The sequence below is a fragment of the Lissotriton helveticus genome, chromosome 3_1 (genome assembly GCF_964261635.1).
Source record: "Lissotriton helveticus chromosome 3_1, aLisHel1.1, whole genome shotgun sequence".
Classification (NCBI taxonomy): domain Eukaryota; kingdom Metazoa; phylum Chordata; class Amphibia; order Caudata; family Salamandridae; genus Lissotriton; species Lissotriton helveticus.
The window spans coordinates 1,086,857,417-1,086,883,530 of NC_136061.1; the positions used below are offsets into that span (position 1 = coordinate 1,086,857,417).

The 26,114-nt window shown below is 42.8% G+C and overlaps 1 protein-coding gene across 3 annotated transcripts in view; it reads left to right on the plus strand.

Moving 5' to 3' along the window:
• Positions 1 to 26,114, plus strand: part of KCNH7 (potassium voltage-gated channel subfamily H member 7) — a 1,437,897-nt gene that overhangs the window by 1,104,727 nt on the left and 307,056 nt on the right. For all 3 annotated transcript variants that reach the window (XM_078681650.1, XM_078681648.1, XM_078681649.1), the window contains 2 exons: positions 13,318 to 13,717; positions 19,987 to 20,186. In XM_078681650.1, coding sequence (XP_078537776.1) covers positions 13,318 to 13,717; positions 19,987 to 20,186 — 600 coding nt within the window. The remainder of the gene's footprint in view (positions 1 to 13,317; positions 13,718 to 19,986; positions 20,187 to 26,114) is intronic.

The window sequence follows — 26,114 nt, forward strand, 5'->3', positions numbered from 1 at the left end:
CTAGGTGATTATTTTCTGCAACTTGCCACTGTCCATTTTCAGTTAGTGTTATAAAATATGTATATGAATATTTTTTTTGTCTGGGGTAACTCGGCTGGGATTAAAGCTCTTTAAAGCAGCATTAAGGCTGAAATCAAGCTCTGTATCAATCATTATTTCCAGCGGCGGTCGGCTCAGGTAAATGTGGTGAGGCGGTGAGGCGGTGAGGCGGGGCAGGGCGTGGCAGGGGAGCCATTGGATGATGGAACAGGTATAAATAAATAAATAATTCCTCTTCCATCGTATGACTACTCCCCCACTGCCACGCCCTGCCCTGCCCCGCCCCACTGCGCTTACCTGAGCCGGCTGCTGCTGATTTTTTCAAAATATTGAATCAAATCAATTTGGATTCTCCACAGTTACATAGTACTGGGGCAATATCACAATATTTTCCCATAGTTTCAGTTTTAAGAGTTAATTACTTTTTATTTAGGGGCATTGTGACTCCAGGTTTGCTGAATTTTAAAGATGTTTCCTGATTTTAACTTTGAAGCTATGTGGCATTGCTTGAGTCAAGCACTAATGGACTGGGGAAACGAAAAGACATATCAAAATAAATGTGTGCTTAAAATAAGTATGAATAAACTCATGTAGCATCTGAACCTGGAGATCTTACACTTAGCAAACTGCAAAGTTTGTTGTACCACGCAAAATGGACAGCTTTCATAAGATGAATTGGGGTCAAGTGATTAAGCCAATTTGTTTCCTTACTGGCAAATGCAAGCTTAGTTTTATAACTTTAAAAGGCACTGATCATTTACGTAACACAACTTTAAAATGGCTCCAAAATGCAGCACATTCAAAGGGCCCCATTAGACAAAGTCCGCCCGCCATACCCTCGGAAAACTGGACCACCCACTGAGGGTGTGGCGGTCCTGCACTCCCAATTAGGATGCGCCCGTCACACTGGCGGGTGCATGGCACATCTGCAACATTGCGGCCGGCGGTGCAGAGAGCACCTCACGCCGCAATGCCACAAAGGCAGGTTGTGCATTTCAATGCACAACATGACAGGCACTGCGCGGTGCCTGCCACGTTGTTGATTGAAAGGCAGTGGGGACTGTAGGTACCCCCCATGTGCACCCCCCAACCCCGGAGAATCTGGGGGCCAGCAACGGGCCCCCGCAAGCAGACTCCGCGTGCCACGGAAAGGCATGTTCACGGCCACATTGTAATATGGCTGGTGGTGTCTTTCAGAAACCGCCACCATATTGAACCCTTTTCCGCCCGGACGACTTGTTGACCGGGTGGAAAAGTGGCGGACGGTCTTTTCGTCCGCCGTGGACCCCCCAGCCATTGTAATATCGTGGGTGGATCGCCCCCGCCGGTCCGGTGGAGACTACCGCCGGTCCGGCGGGGGCGATCCGTCCGCCATCCTAATGGGGCCCAAAGTCTCATATAGGATTCTCAACTAAAATGCCTCAGCAACCAAATAGTCTATGATTACAACATAAAACTAAACCCACTCAAGAAAATATTGAGCCTCACCCCTCCTACAGACTTCGGATTAGCTATGTTTGTGACCTTTATTAGACATTGAATCAGGAAAAGTGATCTAAATTGGACTTCCTACTATAACATTGAAACTTCTGAAAACAACCCTCTACAGACCAGCCAGACTAGCCCCATGAGCAAAAAATGATACAAATGTAATTATAATATATCATTTATACAGGCATTCCCTAGAATTCAGTGTGTAATTCAAACTGGCTTGCATGACATGAAAAGCTGTCAGCAACTATACCCCCTGAACCTTTGGGACACACTAAAACTATCTGGAGTTTCCAGGATTCCAATAATTAATCCATTCTAAAATATAAAAGAATTACAAACTAGGCAATTGTTATCCCAGTCATTATGAAGATTTCCTGCAAACATCTGGAATTCCATTCCACGACCTCTAAGATACCTTACCTGTCAATTGACCTTCAGGAAACAACTTGTGACTTTTATATTCCAGTAACAACTCAAAACTTCGAGAAAAGTGACTCTTCTTCCACATTGACCTTTGTGCCCATTGAGTTTTACTTCACATACACATAATTCTCTCCTCTAATTCGATATTCCGTTCTTGTTTTACCATGAACTTGTTCGTAAGCAGTTGTTCTTCTATCTGATTTTTGTGTTGCAGTGTTCTCTTCTATAATGATAAAGATTTTTAGTCCTGGACTCTGAGGCAGCCTTTGAGGCAGCTTTAAGAGTCCCACCAGACTATTGATTTTCCAAATAAATCATACATAATAAATCATACACTGCATAACTACTTATTGTGGGTTTTGGTCAGAGGACTTCATCCATTGGTTTGTTAAACTGATAATCAAGCTTTGCTACACCCATCATGGTAGCATCCATAGCATGGGCCAGTAGGTCAGCCTACTTTACCTGGTGGCTCCCTTTACTTTGAGTCACTGCATAAAGCCTGTATACTTTGTTCACTTCTTCCTAAAATATTTAATTGCTTTTTCAGTGACAAAGGTGCTTTAATGTGTAATTTTTAATTGTATTTACTGTGTAAATTAAATTTAAATAAATACCAGAAATGTTTGCCTGTATTCTGGCAATCCATTTAGATGGTGATTTTTTTTCTGGCTCCTTTTTACGAGCGGTTAAGGAACATTCTACCCGCCTTCAATGTGAGGGCTTGATTATGTGCTATCTTGATTTATATGTGCCGCCTTCTCAAATAACAATAATAATCAAATGCTTTACACAACTGCAAGGCTTGCTATTTAAAACTATCACTAGTGAAATGGCCACATCAATGAATAATTTGAAAATGTACAATTGTTAATGGCAGCCACGTTTAGGTTGCATTTGTTCTTTTTGTAACATATACTTGCAATAAAACAACAAATTAGAGTACAACTTGACAAATTCAGACCTATTTGCTTTACAAATACTACTTTTTCTGTATTGTTCATTGTAAAGTTATTGTAAAGGTATCTGATGCCCTAGGGCCTCATACACACTATAGAAACACTAAATAAATGATTGTATGTCAGAATATCCATAACACAAATATTGTCTTATATAAATATTGTGGCCTATATATCATTTAAAAAAATATTACTCTATTGGGTGTTGATTTTCTTTGAAATGTTTTAATTGAGTGCAGAGATTTTTTAAGGAATTTGGGGGCCCTAGGCCAAACGTATTTTAATATTACCGCAAATGATAATTGTGACAACCTCCCATTTCTCATATGTGAGGTCCTGTTTTTATCTGAAATAAAATAAAATTATGGATGTTGCACGAAACATAAACACATTTCTCTGCAAAATGTATGTCATAGATGGTCACACATCAATCACATTAAAAATAAATTAAAGGAGAACAGTATTTGAAATAATCTGTTAAACAATTTTCAGGGCAAGAACAGAGCTGGCTCTACAGGCCCCCCCCCCCTGAAAGTATGAGGCCCCTGGCCAAAGCCCACTTTGCCCTTGCCTTTAAACATCTCTGATTGGGTGAGATTTTTGTAAATTATATTTTAGACATAATATTTTTCTATGACAATATTTAGGCAATGATATTTTGGCCATAAACTGGAAAAGCAAAAGAATACTTGCTTTTCTTCGCTTGACTATATCTATCAAACAACAAGAGTGAGTACTTTGTTTACCTAACACATGACCCTTTGGAGTATCTCACTTATGGGAATGCAGGGGGAAACCTTTAGGGTTTTTAAAAGAACCCTCACTCACCAACCTAGTTGGTGACATGCATTATCATTGGGTCCCCACCCTGGAAGCTTAATGCTTCCAATGTGTGATTTGATGCCTAATTCCAGTGGAGCTTGTTGTTTGTTTTTTAGTGAATTGAAAAGGTGCAAGTGGCTTAAAATTGACAAAAGATCACTTCCAAAAAAGGTATTTTCATCTTGGTGATCATGGGCAAGTTTGAAATCAGTGTTTGGGTACCGTTGAGCTATCAATGGTCTCATGCACCCCTTAACATTATGAACATGTTTTAAAAATGTATGCTAAGTGCCTAAATGGGTCAATATGGCTTTTGTCAGGACTGTGTAATTAAATGCACGGGCAATTTGACACGCATAAGTGGTCTTAGATTCAAACTCACGTTTTTAAAAAAACAACTTTTGTTTAAATTAATTTTTGTGAAGCACTACTCCACAACATGGATCGGTTCGAGGGGGTGGACCCTGTAGTCACACTTTTATCAAGGTGTCTCACCCTCTGATACACTTAATGATTCTCCTCGGGTACAACGAGGATCATTAGGTGTATCAGGGGGTGATCCTCCTCGGGTACTTACAGGTAGGTTGTCTTTTCCAATTAGAATTACACCAATTACCATATACTTTAGGAGGACAGAGCACTGGCCCTGGGACTGGTTAACAGAGTCCTCCGCACTTTCAGAGTCAGTAACCACCAGCATCAGTCAAAAAATGGGGGTGATCAGGGCAAAAAGGATGATTTTCTAACTCCTGTTTACTCTTTTTCTTATCACAGTGATGTGTTGTGTGTGACTGGGTGCGTGTGTGTATTGGGTTTGGGGCAATACTTTTGCATTGCTGAGATTTGTCCCAGGTGAAGCACAGTGGGACTTCTCTGACTGTCATCTTCCTAGACCCATCCTCCTGTTTTATGCGCTTCTGAAGAAATGTTGAAGGTAAAGGGTCGCTTTGTGTAGCAGTTGGGCTATCAGAGACTTAGCTGTGAACCGTTGCTCTACTGATCATTTTATCAGTTGGTCTTTGTAGCACTTGCCATTTGGTTTTCGTTTTGGTTTGGAGTTGCTGAGACATTTGATTGTCAGAAATGTAATAAAACTGTATTCTTATGCAATTATTTGTGGGCAAATATTAGATATTTGGATCAACACCAATACTTGGGTCATGGCAATTTAAGCAATCTTGGAAAGAGGTGGTCAATCCCATACCTTTTATGAGTAGCAATGGTTTTGAAACATGGAGGTTAGCTTAGTAGACTCTCGTGTTGAAGGAGTTGCTCTATTAGAAACAGCCAGACTCCAGTGCTTGCATAGATGCCATAAAGTGCACAGAGGTTAGCAAATGTTTTGCATGTGTACCAGCCTGATGTAGAGCCATTACATTAAATGGCCACTAGATATAACAGTGATTATGTTCGATTTAGTCTACAACATAGCACACTCTTTGAGTAGGGTTTTTGGAGTATGCACCTTGGGTACAATCTGATCCTTCATAAATTCGGTCTAAGAGCCTTCCAGACAAAGCCCATTTCTGGAGCATTTACATGTTGCCTAGGCAGTCCACCAAAAGGCCTTTAGGTTTTTCATCATGGGAAAGCCACCAACACATGTATCAGGTCAATGACTGCCTTGCAATAAATTTGCTGGACAGGGTTCTTGTTTCGCCTCTCCCTCTCTTCTTTCATATGTGTTTCTGTTGTAGATGTATACTCTACCCTGGAATTTGTTTCTCTTTTCTTGGAAAAGCAGTATCAATAGTGATGGGCTCCAACTCAGAAGTAAAACTATTTTGGCTGACACAGCCTGCCTCCATGTTTTGTTTTTTGTAATGTGGAGGGCAGGCGCGCAACACCCATTGGGCTCACCGGGCTTCAGCCCCCCCCCGTCGCCTCCTCTGCCCGGGCTAAGATGACACGCACTGAAATCATTAACTAACGCTGCGCATCGGAGCCGAGAATGTGATTTTTATTATGCATTCTGAGAGGCCCAGCAGCCCGAGCAGACAGCCAGCCTCTGAACAGTTTCCTCGAGTGAACCCCCCTGCCCTGACCTCTTGTTTTCCTTTAGAGTGGCGCAGAGGTGAAATCCTTGCCTGAAGGCAGGGATTCACCTAAGCACTTGATGGGTTATAAGCATGGGGTGTGAAGTGCACAGCAGGGAGGAAGGCATGGCCAGTGCAGGTGACGCTTTTCTTTTGTATGGGAATTTCTGCTGGCGTCATAGCCCAGGGTGTGCTGTCTGTGCACTTGTATAGATGTGCATTCCATACAAGTGCACAGACAGCAAACCCTGGGCTAAGACACCAGCAGAAATTAATTTTCAAAGGAAAAGCCTCACCTGCACTGCCATCCCTTTCACCCTGCTGTCTGTGCACTTGGATGGAATTCACATCCACCGCACTGCTCACCAGATAAATGGTGAACAGGGCCATGGATCTTTCTATTTTCGCATCCAAGGGCAGCAGCGAAGAAGCAGAGGGGACCCAGGCAAGGAGAATCCAGGATACCTATCTACTCTGAGACCTTCGAGGGGCTGGATGCCAGGACGCAGTGCTGCTGATCAGCCCGACTCCACAGTATAGTATCAGAGGAGCAGTCAGAAGTTTTTTATGTAAGTTCCTGTAACTTTAATGCATTTTTCAGCACATCATTACCTTTTGGGGGTGCTAGTGGGTAACTTTAGAGTTCAGAGTGGGTGTGGGTTTTAGGGAGCCAGTGAGTAATTTTATGGTTCATGGTGGGTTACAAATTGGGGTGCCAGGGTTTAATTTTAGGGTTCTGAGCGGGTATGGGTTTTGGGGTTCCAGGGGGCAATTTTAGGGTTTAGGGTGGGTATGGGTTTTGGGGTGCCAGGGGTCATTTTAGGGTTCAGCGTGGGTATGTGTTTTGGTGTGCCAGGGGTAATTTTAGGGTTCAGGGAAGGTGTGGGTTTTGGGGTGTCAGCGGGCAATTTTAGGGTTCAGGGTGGGTATGGGCTATGGGGTTCCGGGGGAATTTATGGTTCAGCATGAGTATGGGTTTTTGGGTGCCAGAGGGTCATTTTAGGGTGTGGGGTGGGGATGGGTTTTGGGGTGCCAGGGGTGGGGGGATACTTTTAGGGTTCAGGGTGGGTGTGGTTTTTGGGGTGCCATGGGATTCATTTTAGGGTTCAGCGTGGGTATGTGTTTTATAGTGCCAGGGGTAATTTTAGGGTTTAGGGCAGGTGTGGGTTTTGGGATGTTAGGGGGCTATTTTAGGGTTCAGGGTGGTTATGGGGTGCCAGAGGGGAATTTATGGTTCTGCATGGGTATGGGTTTTGGGGTGCCTGGGGTAATTTTAAGGTTCAGGGTGGGTATGGGTTTTGACACGCATAAGTGGTCTTAGATTCAAACTCACGTTTTTAAAAAAACAACTTTTGTTTAAATTAATTTTTGTGAAGCACTACTCCACAACATGGATCGCTTCGAGGGGGTGGACCCTGTAGTCACACTTTTATCAAGGTGTCTCACCCTCTGATACACTTAATGATTCTCCTCGGGTACAACAAGGATCATTAGGTGTATCAGGGGGTGATCCTCCTCGGGTACTTACAGGTAGGTTGTCTTTTCCAATTAGAATTACACCAATTACCATATACTTTAGGAGGACAGAGCACTGGCCCTGGGACTGGTTAACAGAGTCCTCTGCACTTTCAGAGTCAGTAACCACCAGCATCAGTCAAAAAATGGGGGTGATCAGGGCAAAAAGGATGATTTTCTAACTCCTGTTTACTCTTTTTCTTATCACAGTGATGTGTTGTGTGTGACTGGGTGCGTGTGTGTATTGGGTTTGGGGCAATACTTTTGCATTGCTGAGATTTGTCCCAGGTGAAGCACAGTGGGACTTCTCTGACTGTCATCTTCCTAGACCCATCCTCCTGTTTTATGCGCTTCTGAAGAAATGTTGAAGGTAAAGGGTCGCTTTGTGTAGCAGTTGGGCTATCAGAGACTTAGCTGTGAACCGTTGCTCTACTGATCATTTTATCAGTTGGTCTTTGTAGCACTTGCCATTTGGTTTTCGTTTTGGTTTGGAGTTGCTGAGACATTTGATTGTCAGAAATGTAATAAAACTGTATTCTTATGCAATTATTTGTGGGCAAATATTAGATATTTGGATCAACACCAATACTTGGGTCATGGCAATTTAAGCAATCTTGGAAAGAGGTGGTCAATCCCATACCTTTTATGAGTAGCAATGGTTTTGAAACATGGAGGTTAGCTTAGTAGACTCTCGTGTTGAAGGAGTTGCTCTATTAGAAACAGCCAGACTCCAGTGCTTGCATAGATGCCATAAAGTGCACAGAGGTTAGCAAATGTTTTGCATGTGTACCAGCCTGATGTAGAGCCATTACATTAAATGGCCACTAGATATAACAGTGATTATGTTCGATTTAGTCTACAACATAGCACACTCTTTGAATAGGGTTTTTGGAGTATGCACCTTGGGTACAATCTGATCCTTCATAAGTTCGGTCTAAGAGCCTTCCAGACAAAGCCCATTTCTGGAGCATTTACATGTTGCCTAGGCAGTCCACCAAAAGGCCTTTAGGTTTTTCATCATGGGAAAGCCACCAACACATGTATCAGGTCAATGACTGCCTTGCAATAAATTTGCTGGACAGGGTTCTTGTTTCGCCTCTCCCTCTCTTCTTTCATATGTGTTTCTGTTGTAGATGTATACTCTACCCTGGAATTTGTTTCTCTTTTCTTGGAAAAGCAGTATCAATAGTGATGGGCTCCAACTCAGAAGTAAAACTATTTTGGCTGACACAGCCTGCCTCCATGTTTTGTTTTTTGTAATGTGGAGGGCAGGCGCGCAACACCCATTGGGCTCACCGGGCTTCAGCCCCCCCGTCGCCTCCTCTGCCCGGGCTAAGATGACACGCACTGAAATCATTAACTAACGCTGCGCATCGGAGCCGAGAATGTGATTTTTATTATGCATTCTGAGAGGCCCAGCAGCCCGAGCAGACAGCCAGCCTCTGAACAGTTTCCTCGAGTGAACCCCCCTGCCCTGACCTCTTGTTTTCCTTTAGAGTGGCGCAGAGGTGAAATCCTTGCCTGAAGGCAGGGATTCACCTAAGCACTTGATGGGTTATAAGCATGGGGTGTGAAGTGCACAGCAGGGAGGAAGGCATGGCCAGTGCAGGTGACGCTTTTCTTTTGTATGGGAATTTCTGCTGGCGTCATAGCCCAGGGTGTGCTGTCTGTGCACTTGTATAGATGTGCATTCCATACAAGTGCACAGACAGCAAACCCTGGGCTAAGACACCAGCAGAAATTAATTTTCAAAGGAAAAGCATCACCTGCACTGCCATCCCTTTCACCCTGCTGTCTGTGCACTTGGATGGAATTCACATCCACCGCACTGCTCACCAGATAAATGGTGAACAGGGCCATGGATCTTTCTATTTTCGCATCCAAGGGCAGCAGCGAAGAAGCAGAGGGGACCCAGGCAAGGAGAATCCAGGATACCTATCTACTCTGAGACCTTCGAGGGGCTGGATGCCAGGACGCAGTGCTGCTGATCAGCCCGACTCCACAGTATAGTATCAGAGGAGCAGTCAGAAGTTTTTTATGTAAGTTCCTGTAACTTTAATGCATTTTTCAGCACATCATTACCTTTTGGGGGTGCTAGTGGGTAACTTTAGAGTTCAGAGTGGGTGTGGGTTTTAGGGAGCCAGTGAGTAATTTTATGGTTCATGGTGGGTTACAAATTGGGGTGCCAGGGTTTAATTTTAGGGTTCTGAGCGGGTATGGGTTTTGGGGTTCCAGGGGGCAATTTTAGGGTTTAGGGTGGGTATGGGTTTTGGGGTGCCAGGAGTCATTTTAGGGTTCAGCGTGGGTATGTGTTTTGGTGTGCCAGGGGTAATTTTAGGGTTCAGGGAAGGTGTTGGTTTTGGGGTGTCAGCGGGCAATTTTAGGGTTCAGGGTGGGTATGGGTTATGGGGTGCCGGGGGAATTTATGGTTCAGCATGAGTATGGGTTTTTGGGTGCCAGAGGGTAATTTTAGGGTGTGGGGTGGGGATGGGTTTTGGGGTGCCAGGGGTGGGGGGATACTTTTAGGGTTCAGGGTGGGTGTGGGTTTTGGGGTGCCATGGGATTCATTTTAGGGTTCAGCGTGGGTATGTGTTTTATAGTGCCAGGGGTAATTTTAGGGTTTAGGGCAGGTGTGGGTTTTGGGATGTTAGGGGGCTATTTTAGGGTTCAGGGTGGTTATGGGGTGCCAGAGGGGAATTTATGGTTCTGCATGGGTATGGGTTTTGGGGTGCCTGGGGTAATTTTAAGGTTCAGGGTGGGTATGGGTTTTGGAGGGCAATGAGGGAATTTATGGTTCAGCATGGGTATGGTTTCTGGGGTGCCAGGGGTAATTTAAGGTTCAGGGTGGTAATGGGTTTTGGGGTGCCAGGGGGTAATTTTAGGGTGTAGGGTGGGTATGGGTTTTGGGGTGCCGGGGGGGGGGATAATTTTAGGTATCAGGATGGGTATGGGTTTTGGGGTGCCAGGGGGGCGGATACTTTTAGGGTTCAGGGTGGGTGTGGGTTTTGGGGTGCCATGGGATTAATTTTAGGGTTCAGCGTGGGTATGTGTTTTATAGTGCCAAGGGTAATTTTAGGGTTTAGGGCAGGTGTGGGTTTTGGGATGTCAGGGGGCTATTTTAGGGTTCAGGGTGGGTATGGGTTATGGGGTGCCAGAGGGGAATTTATGGCTCTGCATGGGTATGGGTTTTGGGGTGCCTGGGGTAATTTTAAGGTTCAGGGTGGGTATGGTTTTTGGGGGGCAAGGGGGGCATTTATGGTTCAGCATGGGTATGGTTTCTGGGGTGCCAGGGGTAATTTAAGGTTCAGGGTGGTAATGGGTTTTGGGGTGCCAGGGGGTAATTTTAGGGTGTGGGGTGGGTATGGGTTTTGGGGTGCCGCGGGGGGGGGGGGGATCATTTTAAGGATCAGGATGGGTACGGGTTTTGGGGTGCCAGGGGTAATTTTAGGGTTCAGGGCGGGTATGGGTTTTAGGGTGTGAGGGGGTTAATTTTAGGGTTCAGCGTGGGTATGTGTTTTGGTGTGCCAGGGGTAATTTTAAGATTCAGGGTGAGTATGGGTTTTGGGGGGCAAGGGTGTAACTTTAGGGATCACTGCGGTATGGGTTTTGGGGTGCCAGGGGTAATTTTAGGGTTCAGGGTGGTAATGGGTTTTGGGGTGCCAGGGGGTAATTTTAGGGTGTGGGGTGGGTATGGGTTTTGGGGTGCCGCGGGGGGGGATAATTTTAAGGATCAGGATGGGTATGGGTTTTGGGGTGCCAGGGGTAAATTTAGGGTTCAGGGCGGGTATGGGTTTTGGGGCTCCAGGAGGGTGATTTTAGGGTTCAGGGTGGTAATGGGTTTTGGGGTGTCAGGGGGCAATTTTAGGGTTCAGGGTGGGTATGGATTATGGGGTGCCGGGTGTATTTATGGTTCAGCATGGGTATGGGTTTTGGGGTGCCAGGGGGTAATTTTAGGGTGTGGGGTGGGTATGGGTTTTGGGGTGCCAGGGGGGGATACTTTTAGGGTTCAGGGTGGGTGTGGGTTTTGGGGTGCCATGGGATTAATTTTAGGGTTCAGCGTGGGTATGGGTTTTGGGGCTCCAGGGGGGTGATTTTAGGGTTCAGGGTGGTAATGGGTTTTGGAGTGTCAGGGGGCAATTTTAGGGTTCAGGTTGGGTATGGATTATGGGGTGCCGGGGGGAATTTATGGTTCAGCATGGGAATGGGTTTTGGGGTGCCAGGGGTAAATTTAGGGTTCAGGGCGGGTATGGGTTTTGGGGCTTCAGGGGGGTGATTTTAGGATTCAGGGTGGTAATGGGTTTTGGGGTGCCAGGGGGTAATTTTAGGGTGTGGGGTGGGTATGGGTCTTGGGGTGCCGGGGGGATAATTTTAGGGATCGGTATGGGTTTTGGGGTGCCAGGGGTAATTTTAGGGTTCAGGGCGGGTATGGGTTTTAGGGTGTGAGGGGGTTAATGTTAGGGTTCAGCGTGGGTATGTGTTTTGGTGTGTCAGGGGTAATTTTAAGATTCAGGGTGAGTATGGGTTTTGGGGGGCAAGGGTGTAATTTTAGGGATCACTGCGGGTATGGGTTTTGGGGTGCCAGAGGTCATTTTAGGGTTCAGGGTGGGTATGGGTTTTGGGGTGCCAGGGGTAATTTAAGGGTTCAGGGCGGGTATGGGCTTTGGGGCTCCAGGGGGGTGATTTTAGGGTTCAGGGTGGTAATGGGTTTTGGGGTGCCAGGGGGTAATTTTAGGGTGTGGGGTGAGTATGGGTTTTGGGGTGCCAGGGGGGGATAATTTTAGGGATCAGGATGGGTATGGGTTTTGGGGTGCCGGGGGTAATTTTAGAGTTCAGGGCGGGTATGGGTTTTAAGGTGTGAGGGGGCATTAATCGATCCTGATTATCTGCCATTTTAGCTCCGCCCCATTGATTAACATTAGCCACGCCCCTTCTTTTGCCATGTTAGCCCCCCCCCGAAATGAAGACCTAGTTGCGCCCCTGGTGGAGGGTCTCCACCATGCCCATACCCGTATTTTATTCTACGTTTTTTTGTATTATGTGCCAGGATCGTCTGCATCCCTTTTTCCCCTTATCCCCCTATGTGCTCCCCCAGTGAGGCAAAGCAGATAGTTGTCCTGGGAGGAAGAGGAAGTGAAAAGAGTCCACTAACAGCATAGAACAAGTGTGATTCAATTCTGATACTAAGCTATGTTTTTATTAGCTCACTGTATAACTGAGATGCCTTCCATTTGAAACACATCAATGTTTATGAGCACTGGCGACGGGACAAAGAAATATGACCCTAAGTAACCAGTGGTGGCCATTTTGGTCATTTTCCCAGGAAAGAGACAGTCTAGTCCAGCAATGATGTCTCGCTGCTCATTCTGTCCTATATAGCCTTATCAATGATGATTTTGTAGGTTGGTATAATACAATGTTTCATTCTAAGAATGTGCTCATTTTTAGCCCATCTGCCGTACTTGACACAGCTCTTAAAGACATCACAAGACATAGGCAGGCTGTCTGCCGCTTAAAATCACTCACTGTTCTCCTGTCAATCAAAGTATTTCAAGACATGCTTAATACCCATCCGCAAAAGAAAAATGGCCCAAGATAGCTAGCAAGACACATATTGCTCGTTTGTGATTGCTCGTTTGTGCCGCCAAAATGTTTTAGAAATCTACTACATTGGTACCATTCCTTTAGAAATGGGGATTCTATAGAAAGGTTCATTATATTAAAGGTGAGGCAATTTAAAATTAATCCTCTAATTTTCCCGACATGTAACAATCGTCTCCCAATGCACAAACCACATAATTCACATAATTGGGATGTTAGGAGAATAGAGTAAAAAACGACGACACCAACATTTTCCACTAAGCCACTGTGTTCTAGGTTAACTGTATGTAGAGGAAGAGCATGACTATTCGTTGCACATTGAAATTGCTTTCTCACAATATTCAAGTTTATTACATTATTGGGAGCTACCAATTTTAGTCTTGGCATAAAAAGTAATTTATCTTTTGGCATTATCTCACGTCTCTTGACAGACAACAACGTTAATTGGCCTTCTGAAGACAGCCAGGCTCCTCCGATTGGTCCGAGTCGCAAGAAAACTGGACAGATATTCCGAATATGGCGCCGCGGTTCTCATGCTGCTAATGTGCATATTTGCACTCATCGCACACTGGCTTGCCTGCATTTGGTATGCAATTGGAAATGTAGAAAGGCCCTACTTGATACACAAGATAGGCTGGCTCGACTCTCTGGGTGAACAAATAGGAAAACGCTACAACTATACGGACCTGAGCTCCGGGCCGTCCATCAAAGACAAGTACGTCACGGCTCTTTACTTCACCTTCAGCAGCCTGACAAGCGTTGGATTCGGAAACGTCTCTCCCAACACCAACTCCGAAAAGATCTTCTCCATCTGCGTCATGCTAATTGGATGTAAGTAGTATTACGTGACTCTATGTCTTCACAAATTAATTGTAATTAGGAATTAGGAAATTATGTTATCTGTCGACTTCTCTAAGTGTAAGACTAAACGTTTATTTATACGACGAGCTAAAAAAATGATGTAATTGGAATCTTCATTCACAAAATGTGGGCCTTGAAACCAAAACCACTCACAGCAAAATTGAAAATACCAGTCCCACCCTGGAGGAGGTAGCAACTACAATGGGGGTCAGGTGGGTTTGATTCAGGCATAGCATCCTTTCCTGCTCTAAAATAACCTCCCCCCCCCACACTAGCCTTCCAGCCCACCGGGAGCATAGAAATGTGACATAATGGCCAGTCGAGTTTCAATGAAATTCAGGTTTACAAGAATGATGAGGTTTTGGTCTGGTGACACTATTCATTCTGCACAAAGGTTATCTTGGATTGCCAATGCTTAGTTTATCATTAGTATTATCTTTTTTTAACATTACTAGTGTACTGTTTGTTATCACTGCACACGATTGTATTATTAGTGCATGGATTTCATTACCAGTGCATTAGCATTTTCAAACGTTTTTCGGTTTCGAAACATGAGTCTGAATTTTTAATAGTAGCACATTGACTTATGAGATCATAAAGTATACCAGCAGAATCCTCTGCCAGAGGTCAGGAGATTGGGCTCACTAGTAGTTCTTAGTAGGGGTGTATGAAATCTTCTTTCACGTAACTATGAAAATTTTTAGCAAAATAACACGAAATTACAAGTAATTATGTGAATGCAAATCTGTCATATTGCGTTATATTTTAGTGTGAAATGCGTCTGCGCCTCAATTTTAGGCACGATGGTGCATTTAGCACATGCCCTAATCTGCTTTCCAGGGGGCAGAAAGACTGTTGGGATAGGGGCATAGCCCAATGTAGGGATGTCACATCCATTCCTTCTTTATATATTTTTTAAATGTCCTTAGTGTTTTTGGGGCTTTCTATTAAAGTGTGGGCATATTGGGGGTAAAGAAATACTGCTGAGCCCTTTTTGGCGTGGGGCAAAGGCTTATAGTGTGGGCCACCCCACCCCTACTTTTTCTTGTTTTTCTTTAATGCTTGCTGTCTTTAATACCCTTCTGTCTGCTGTCTAGTGGGGTAAATACTCTCAACTATGCCCCAGGGGCAGAAAAATGCCTGGAGGGCAATGCCCCCCGCCGGTACCTAGTGGATGGATGGATCCCTACTTGGGGATCACAGTTCCACCACTATCCTCAAGCAGGGATCCACTTAGGAGAGGTACAGCTGGAAAGAGGCCATTGTCGCCTTTCCAGCAGCAGCGGTCTGTGCAGGTAAGCGGGGTGAAGGGGGCAGGGGGCAGGGGGATGTTGACAGACGACAGAATAGGGAAAATTAAATAAATAAATCCTCTTCCTCGTATTTCGACATCCCCCTGCCCCGCTCCACCCTCCTTACCTGCGCCAGCCGCTGTTGCTTTCCAGCGGTACCTGCCCTACACAGATTGGCACATTGTAATGCCCCGAGCACTGATCAAAATGAGAGCAAACTGTGACTAATGCTTTCACTTTGTTCACTCTGACATCAGTGCATCACGGCAATCAAAAAGAAGCAAACTCAGGCGTGAAGGAAGTTATTCCCTGATGTCCCAACTTTATTTTAAAAAAAGAAAATCTTTCTGATGTAAACAAAAGTAGGATTTCCAGAAGCACCGTGGTGAATGAACAGTTCACTTCCACCGCAGTAAAATGGTTATGAATCTATAATATGTTATTGGAAGTAGAAACTTTGACATTATTGGAAGTTTAATATACTCTATCAATTCTGATAGTCTGTTGTTTGACTTTACCAGGTAAGATGGATGAATCAAAAAAATAAAATTCCAACCATACATTTTTACCCATTGTTTCTCCCAGTTTTCCAACAAAGTCATAGTGTAATATTTCTTTTACTGAGTAGTGTCCCTCACAAAAGCTCACAACGTGACAGCAATGTCTCTAGAGCATCTCCATGTATTTGATGTAATTATCAGATGTCTTTATTTGAAGTTATTTCAACACAGATAGCTGGCACTGTGGTATACTGTTGAGGTTATCTAAACAGTTTATTTTTCCATTTTCTATTCTTTTTTCATCAAAATGCATGTTATTTTTAGCTAATAACTCCAGCTTTATCAAGAGGCAAGGTTAATTGATCCTACAAATTTCCACTTCAACCAAAAGTCCAAACTATATAAATGTTGATTGGAGAACGGAGTCTGGTTGAACCCACTTACATCTGGCAGGCCTGACTTGGAGATTGTATCCCCTTTAGAGTAATATTCTTGAAGTATTGAAAGTCTTCAAATGACAATGCAGATTGACCTATGTCCTACAGATATGTTGGATCTAAATCTTCCCACTGAGGATATATATTACCCGATTCTACTTCAATCTCTTCTGAAAAGCCAATGATATGAATCATCTGAATGCACAAGTCTCACATTTTCAGTGCATGTCATCACTTCAGCAAAGTTAGTCATTTTCTGTAATTACTACATTTTATAGGAGCAATTTCACCTTGGAGATTTTTCACCCTTTAAGAATTTTAATGGCGCACAGGTAGGCAAGGCACAGATTAGGAGATCACAGCCTGATCGCTGTCTAACCCCTGCAGCAATATGTTGGGACTGGACAAAGCTCCCTTCCAACTGACACAAACCCACCCTCTCTCCCCACCCACACCCCTACCCGTCCCCTCAACTCTTATCAGCCCTTTGAGTCATTTTCTCCCTGCACAGAGCAGGCAGAAAAGGCCTGCAGTTTTGTTGCAGGAATTGGGAAAGCCACGTGTAAAAGGACTCGCTATCTCTGGTTCCATGTGCTTATTTCTTATTCCGGGGAAAAACTCATAATTGGTGACTTTTGGTGCAGCAATGCAGGCCGATATCAGGCATTAAGGCCATCTGTATTCTAACCTGAAAATGTGCCAAAGTCATATTTTCAGACCCAATAATGTATCTCCTGGCGCATGATATGCTTGAGAGGTGTGTTTGTATTTATTGAGAAGATATGTAATTTCTGGTTTCCTTATGTTTTTATTATGATATCATGGAAGAAAACATGCACATTTAGGAAATTGCTCTCTGTTTTGAGAGTTATGAGTCCATTTAGCATGGTTGATATCTGCTATTATCATACATGGAATGAGCAAATATGGTTTATTTAATAATGTTCTCCAGTGATCCTCATTTATATCAGAACTCTAAATTACAATACTGTGAATGCGAGTATTTTTTAATAAACAGATATCTCCTCCCTTTATTTTCTGTCAAAGTCTTTTCTTCTTTCATTCCATATTTGCATACAACCAGTATAAGTGCCCTCATGCTATTAAATACTGCAATAGTTAGCCAAATATGGTTTGCCTATCTAATGCAGCCTATACTACTCCAGGCCTTTCTGAAAAATGGGAATCTTGAAGGAGTCCAAAACTTTATAGAATGTGATGTATTAATTCTAAAAATGTTTGTTTCCTATCCCTCTGACCATTCACGACCCTACTAATCACTTTAATTATATTAGTATTTCTTAGAAAGATATAACATTATTTGAAATGCTACTTAGAGAAGTATTTATGTACCTTTCCCACTTCTTAAATAAGGGATGAAAACTCCTATTTCCCTCTCTGTTATACATGTTCTGTGGAAACTGTTGGAGCACACTGTAAATGAAAAACATCAGACTCAACTATCTCAACCTTGTTGCCTGCTAGAAATATGACCTCCCGGGCAGTAAAGTATCCGAAGTATTTTTGTTGCTATTGATCTATCGGGATTAAGCTCAAATGATCATCAATGCACCAACTGAATTTCTCATCAAGAATCAAATATTTTAAATACTAATGGAAAGCCTTACAGCAAATAGATTAATTACACATTCTTTTTCATCGGTACATATTTCTCAAATCAAATCAAGTCAAAGCAAATTTAATAATATATAGTTAATTAAAACCATTACAAAAATGCCAGAACATATTTCTTGAAACCCTTTGGAAACTTAAAAAATCAAGACTGATGAATCACTTTCTATTATCGGTCATTTCCTATCTCTCTAACGGAGAGCCTTCATGCAAATGCCTAAATTGACAGAATATTTCGCTCCTCTTATTTTGACAGTGTTCTTGGGCATCACAATGTTCATTCTAAAATTAAGATCTTTTGATTTCTCATTTATTGACAGGTAGCTTAGATTTCTATCGGATGTCTCTTTGAGATTTTTTTGCATGTCCATGTAAATGTGTTTCTAAACATTGAAAATGAACTTCAGAGGTGCACCACATTTACATCTTCACAAAAAGTCAAGGACATATTAAAAACTTTCCATAATAAATCTAAATCTTCTCTTTCGTTTGTTTTCTTTAGAATGCTTCACGTGTACACAGCAAAACCAGCCAATGAGTTTCATCCATATATAAATGGACCTCTTCAGGGCTGTAATATGATAGATATATATAATGTATAAAACACATTTATCTACTAAAAACAACAATTATAGCACATAATAACACAAACAACCTACGGAATAAATATATACAAATTCACAACAACATAAAACAATACATTATTCTAGGACTTAAACATAATATCCACTAAAGAGGTGAACAACGAAAAGAAAGAAAAACACAGTAACAAAACTGGTGAGGTGAAGACAAACCTACAGGTATTGATCCATGCGCCCAAAATTAATCCACTGTTGGGAAAAGTCAATGAGTTCCACTCATAGAAAAATAAAATAAATTAGAATCATGTGTTTGGAGGAGATGTCACCCAATTCACCTAATATTTCTCAACGCGTTTACATGAGCCAATGAAGGAAGATTTCAGATTAAGACTTGTTGAAATCAGAACCCATAGAAGAGGTAATAGGAGGAGGATATAAGATGTGGGAACGGGGAAGAGGAAGACAAAATTGTATACATACAACAATAGTAGTAGGGAATTCAACTGAGTAATCTGTACTCACAACATCAACACAATATACTTATATGGTTTAGCTATCATTGCAGATGTGAGTCATCCTGGAACATTCAGTCTGGTATGTAGAATGCGAGATAAGGGCACAACTCTATGTAGCAATCCTGGACATGCCTAACACCCATAGAACAAAAAATGTCAAAAGATAAGATGTTTATCGTGAGTAGGAAAATTATTAACTGGTGAGCATCTAATGGTACCTACCACAGTATCACCAAAATAAAATCCTCCACTTAATTTATTCATCCTTATTCATGTCCATCCTTATTCCGATTTAACCATGTGGAGGAAATGGGCTAATCTGTCCATAATAAAGCACCTAGAAGTACAAGAAGGAGATGTTTAATCACATTGAATATGATGGCACATCCCTTCATTCAGAAAGTATCAGCATATGCAACATGGACCAAAGTATATCAATGTACATTGCCTATGGCCTGTTCATGAACTTTATGTGTGTTCAACATTGAGGACATCAAGCAACCTCCCGATGCCCCACCAAAAATCAATACAAATAACATATAAAAAAACAGAATCTCAAAATTCCAAAAAGAACTAGTGAAAAAAGACGTATCATGTATGAATCAAAACGTGCAATAGAACCCTGCATGAAGGTATCCAACAGTTATATTAAGAAATCCGGGTCCCAAATGGAGGTCCCAGGCTTTGCAGGCATATATGCTGTAACTCAATTCACTTGATCACTGATTAAATACCATACCCCCACCCTAAGAGCAGGGCAAGAGCAATAAATGTGAGTCACACACACATATACCATGAGCACAGTCACTGGCCCATAATCATTCCCCTATGTCAGTGACATGGCCGAATGGAAAACCCGCACCTTCAATTGGAGGAGTTGTCACGTCCTCCCGACTATCAAAATGGAAAAAAAATAAACCCACACACCCAATTTAGGAAATTCTCCCACCCTACTGAATGGCTGTATGGTTTGGAAGTACATACTTCAATTGGTGTTTTTAAACATTATTCTGTCACCAAAATCTAACCGTTTGGGTTTTGACTCTTCCTCTGGTGTAGAACTTTCTCTCCCCCTGCCCTGTAGAATACCCACATATTGCCTATTGTCTCTGTGAAAGTGTCAGTGAAATGGCTATACAGCTTTTTTGTCAAATTGAGCAATGTTTACTTATTCTCTTTTGTGGTCTGGAATGTAACAACAATTTCCAGCGCAACATTAAAGTGATTATCTATTAAGTAAAGAGAAGAGTTATACTTTATTCATTTGTCTTCTGAACTTTAGCTCTAATGTATGCCAGCATTTTTGGGAACGTCTCTGCAATCATCCAAAGACTGTACTCTGGAACTGCAAGATATCATATGCAGATGCTTCGAGTAAAAGAATTTATAAGATTCCATCAAATTCCCAACCCTTTGCGACAGCGACTTGAAGAGTACTTCCAGCATGCTTGGACTTACACTAATGGAATTGACATGAACATGGTACGTAGTTCTTTCTGCAAACATTGAGTCAAGAGGATCAAAAATATATAAACTACTATTATGGATCTTCTAGCATAGTTTAAAGCACATGCTGAACTGATAGGTATTGTATTTAGGCATCATACTAATGTTAACAATGTTTTCATACACCTTGTCCATGAATTGTAAGTGACTAGAAATATCAAGCACCTAAGTGGATATGCACATCTTTATTTGCTTTTTTTCCTTTACACCTTAGAGTACTTTTATATATACAGTATACCAAAGTACCAGGTACCCCATTGGACATCAGATGCTATTCCTCCTACATATCAACTCTACCTGATGAGTAACACAGTACACTTAATGTTTTATTGAAACTGAGATGTTCTTATAACCGTACTTCAATTTTGTTTTATGCTTTTGTCTACATAAATCATGTGTCTGCTAACATTTAACTGACATGGTACAACAAGGCAACAGCTTTTACTAGGTTGCCTTTGCACAGCACTGCCTTTATCATGCAGAATTTACCATGCATATCTTTAACACGCAGGCAATAATTTGTGCCAATAACTTTGGGCTTGTTTGACAAATCTTCTCAACATTTGCAAACCTAGTACACCAATCACTTCAGCTGCTCTTTGGAAAGTTTCAGGGTGATTCAACTAGCAGAGACCGAGAAAAATGGGGGTCCCAAAATGCATTTTTCCCATACAATTTCCCATAGGTATTTTAGACTCGAACAACTGAATGGAATTATACTGAATATGGCAGTAAATTAGCTCTTGCTCCAGAAAGAGCCCTTTTTCTATTTTGGAGTAAAATTGTTCAGTAGTTTTGGAGTTATTAAAGAAAAAAATATTTATGTATATCTAGGGACGCAATTCCTCCTCGGATTCGGCAGACCTTATTGCAAGATGTGATTGGCTGCCAACATTTCAACTAGGAAATGTTGGCAGCAATCTTGGGACGCGGACTCAGCCAAGTCCCAGGAAAACTTTTAAAAGAAAGACGAGGGGGCAGGGTAGGAATACTCTGACTACCCCTCTCCCCAGGTCTGGAGGTGGGCTCCCGGAAGGACCCCACCTGGGATAAAAAATGATGAAAAACATTTTTCGGAGGATCCACAGGATTTTCTTTTTAAAGCTATGAGTGCGGGTTGTTATTTGCCCCCCGGGTTTGCCAGGTCCCAGAGGGAAGTCTTTTCTATTTGATTCGGGAGTGGGGTGCATGCATTCCCCCTCCCTGGGCCAATTTCATCCCCAGTGACCCCACCCCCCGGGCCCAGCCTTTTACAATATTGGAAGAGGGCAATTGCCCACCCTCCCAGCTGATTTCGGCCCCGGGGACTGCCACCCCCTGGGGTCTAGGTAAAAGAATGAAGGGGAGGGATGCACAGCCCCACTATGGGCCGATTTTGAACCTGGGGACTGCCACCCTCTGGAGCCTTGCCATGAAAACAAATGGAAGTGGGCCGCATGCCTCCATCCCGGAGCCATTAATGGCCCTGGTACCCCATCCCCTAGGGCCGGCTCCAGCTATGTCTCGGGGTGCGCAGTCCCCTGGTTATAGCGGTTTCCCTGCCTGCAGTGGTGTGGGCAGGGAAACCTGTGTCTGCTCTCACTTGGCGGCAGCAATCATAAAGCTCCCGCTGGGCAAGAGCAAACACTAAGGGACATATTTACAAGCCCTTATGGCCACCACAACGTCACTCTTTCTGATGTTGTAGCTTAACACCGCCTTGTTAATAAGGCCCCCTTTTGCGTAATACTTAGCATGGAAGGGGTGGGGAAAGGGTGTTGCGGTGGGCGTTCCACCGCAACACCCATTGATTTTGACGCTGCCCCATATTTACAAGGGCAGCGTTAATATGGGGCAACACTAAAATTAAGACCACGGAAAACCTGATCGTATCCTGGTGAAAGGAGGAGAAATGTTTAATTTCTCCTCATTTTTGCTGTTTCTATTTGTGCTGGATTGTGCAGCACACATGGAAACAGCAAAACAGAGACTCCCACACCCACTGACAGACATACTCACTCATGTACCCACTTACAGATCCATTCAAGCACTAATTTATCCACTCACAAACATGCTAAGAGACTCTAACACACACACTCACAGACGCATTCAAGGACTCACACACACACTCATGCACCCACTCAGAGACTCACACACACACACACGCTCACAGATCTAGTCAGACACTCATGCACCCACTCACAGACCCACTCAGAGACTCTGGTAGACTCTCACATACCCATTCAGAGACTCACACACCCACTGACTGACCCACACAGACACCCACTCACAGACTAAATCAGAGACTCACACAACCACTCACAGACCCACTGAGACACTCATGCGCCCACTCACTCACCCACTACATGAGTGATGTAATATGTGAGGTCTTAAGCAGTTCATTGCAGGGATGTAAATTATGGTTAGCTCAGGCAATTATAACTGCTGAATTGTACTGGGTTTGCATGAGTGAAATCAGAACCTAACTATAACGTGCCTATAACCTTTGTTTATTTCTGTGAATATATATATATATATCTATCTATCTATCTATATATAGATATATATATATATATATATATATATATATATATATCTATATATAGATAGATATCTATATATATATATATATATATATATAGATATATATATATATACGAGTGGCTGTATGGGTGACTGAATGGCTGTGTGAATGGCTCTATGTGTGAGTGACTGGGCATGTAAGTGGATGTATGGGTAGGTGAGAGGCTGTTAGACTGGTATGGGTAAGTGAGTGGGTGTGTGAGTAGCTGTTTTACACAGTAACTATATGTGTGAGTGGCTGTATGGATGAGTGAGTGGGTGCATGAGTGAGTGTATGACGTATGAATGGGTATGTAAGTGGTTTTGTGGATAAGTGAATAGATGTGTGAGTGGCAGTGTGGGTAAGTGAGTAGCTCTGTTAGGAGCTGTATGGGTGAGTGAGTAGCTGTGTGAGTGGCTGCATGGTGAGTGAGTAGTTTAGTGAGTTGCTGTGTGGGTGTGAGAATGGGTATGTGAGTGGCTATATGGGTAAATGAGTGGTTGTGTGAGTGGCTGTATGAGTGAGTGAGTGTATGTGTCAGTAGTTGTATTGGTATGTGAGTGGTTGTCTGGGTGTGTGAATGGATGTAAAAGAAGTTGCATGGGGGTGTGAATGGGTATGTGAGTGGTTCTGTAGATCATGTCATCAGTGAAGTCATTTAAGATGTCGTCAATGATGTCATCAGTGATGTCAATGATCATGTCATGAGTGATATAATATGTGAGGTCATAAGCAGTGCATTGCGGGGGCCTAAGTTATAGATAGCTCAGGTAACTATTAACTGCTGAATTTCACTGGTTTTGTACAAGTGAAATCTGAGCCTAACTATAATGTCCCTGTAACCTTTGGTCTTTTCAGTGAATATGTATGTATATATATGGAGAGAGAGCGAGGAGTTTTACTTACCTTTGTATATTTGGTGGTAAAGGCATCTGCATGGAAAAGGCATGCACGGTCAAAGCTGCGTGTAAAAGGCATGCGTGGTAAAAGCTTGCGTATTATCGTCGTACAACCATACAACTTCACACTTTGATTTCTTCCCACAGCAGTGATATCATGTGCCATGGTGTCTTTACTTTCTATTTTTGTATTGTACCTAAAAATACAGTTAACATGCCTAATTTCATAATTTAGCATACTTGTGAAAATCTAATATTGCATTCACATTTAAACCTTGATATTAACTTTAGCTTGGAATTTTTAAATGCAGTTTAAAAAGTTTTAGAATTCTTCCAATGTGCCTAATGAATTTTTTTAATAGTTATATTTTATGTATGATGGTTAGCTGTCTGTGTTTTGGTATTTCACTCTTTTCAATTTCTATCCCCAGCTTAAATGCCTTTAACTATTAATTTTCTCAGCATTTTATGAATTAATCTGACAGAACAAAAATCAAAGTTCCAAATTGCAACCTGACCCATCTAGCTAATTTGTAATGTAATGGCATAATCTTATGCAGTGCCATGCCAACACTGCCTCTGCCTACAGTGACACATTTGTCACTGCAAATCATCAATCTGATATCCCAGTCTCAGAAACTGTAGGTATGTGGAGTAGCACAACTGTATGAGACTCGGGTACCCGCCCTCAATGAAGCGGGATTAATGGTAATGTTTGTTATAATGTCTGTAAGAAAAATAGGTGGAAGCAAAACAATATTGATGATGGGATGAGCAGATATTAATTATGATGGAAGCACAGTAGAAAACATGACGTTGTGGAGGAGAGGAGAAGAGAATACACAACAACAATGGGGAAAGCCCAAAAAAATATTTCACAAACTGTACCTTAGATCCCTCCCTCTGTCTTGAACATTTCTGTCTAATACACTTTTCGTTTATCTGATATGGTCTGGGATGATCTGGTTTCTGATATGCAGGTCTAGTTATCTGCAAAGGCTGTGGGTAAGGTGTTACGGTGGGGGTTTGTTTTCAGTGGACAGTGTACAGCAGCTTCAGTCACTAATCATTTGAAGAAAAGCAAATCTTACCCAGTGATATCTACGTATGCCATTTGCCCAAAGTCACTAAATCCACAACACATACAGACATGTAGATAGTTCACTCTTCCTCAGTATACCAATACCACAGGGCATAGAAAGCCACTTGTCCCCGAATGCAACGGCAAAATGTCAATTATTGTTCCCAGAAGTCCTCTCTTCACAGTTACAAGCTCTAGAACCCCTAGTCGTACTGAACTGATCATTGACAATGTTGACAATTGGGCTGGTAGACACAGGAACACCAGGTGTGCTGAGCAAAACTTTGAAGCTTCTGTAAATCATGTGGAATTCAGAAGCGATTGACATGATATTGAGAAAGAACAAACCCTGGCTGGTCTTTTTAAAATACAGAATCCATATTCACAAAGATAATTAAGACATTGCTACTCATGAGCACATGCTATGAGAGCTTCACACCGCTTGGAATTAAGTCCACAAGGCACTACTTTAAAAAATAGAGAAATTGCACATATACATGTGATAAAAGTATGATTGTAATTGCATAGTTTTATAGCACAATTCCTGTGGTGGTTTAAAGAGAGTAGGTTCTAAATGACAAAAAATGCCACTAGGGAATTACAATACCGTTGTCTGACTACAAGCTAGGGGGATATTCAGAAGGACTTAACTCCCATTTATCTCCACCTTAACGCATCTAAAGTGGAGATAGATTTAACACCCCATTCACAAGATGGTGCAAACTGCAGACATCACCAGTATTCCTGCGATAACTGCCCCACAATGTATCTCCACAGTGGACACCACCAACTAACCCTAATGAGATGCAGAGTAGGCGTTCCCGTGCAAAAACACACGAAAAAACTACAACTCCACTTTCACAACGAACTGCAGATTTGCGATGCAAACCAAAAACAGGCGATAAGCCGCGGTAGCAGCAGGGAATTAACATGTGCCTTTTGCTGGTGTTAAGCAGGACGACTACCTGCAGCATAAAAGAGAGCCCAGCCAAGAGCCACACCTGAAGACCCACTAATGCCATGGCCATGGAGACAATGATCATGAAACGCCGATACCCCTACGCCATAGCTGGATTCCCTCACGTGTCAGGGACAAACAACTGCACACATGTACCCCCCATGACCCCTGCACACTGCACACAACTACCACAACAGAAAGCACACGCATACCATGAATGTGCAGGCAATAGTGGACCACCCGGGACTCCTCAACAGTGGCCAACTCCCCAGGCAGAGTGCATGATACTCACATCTCCCGACAGTCCATCATCACCCAGCGCTCCCAGGATGGCACACGGAAATGCAATGCCCGTTGGTAAGTCCAAAATAAACACACCACACACCTCCAGCCCACAGTCCTGCAACTCACGACACTGCCAATG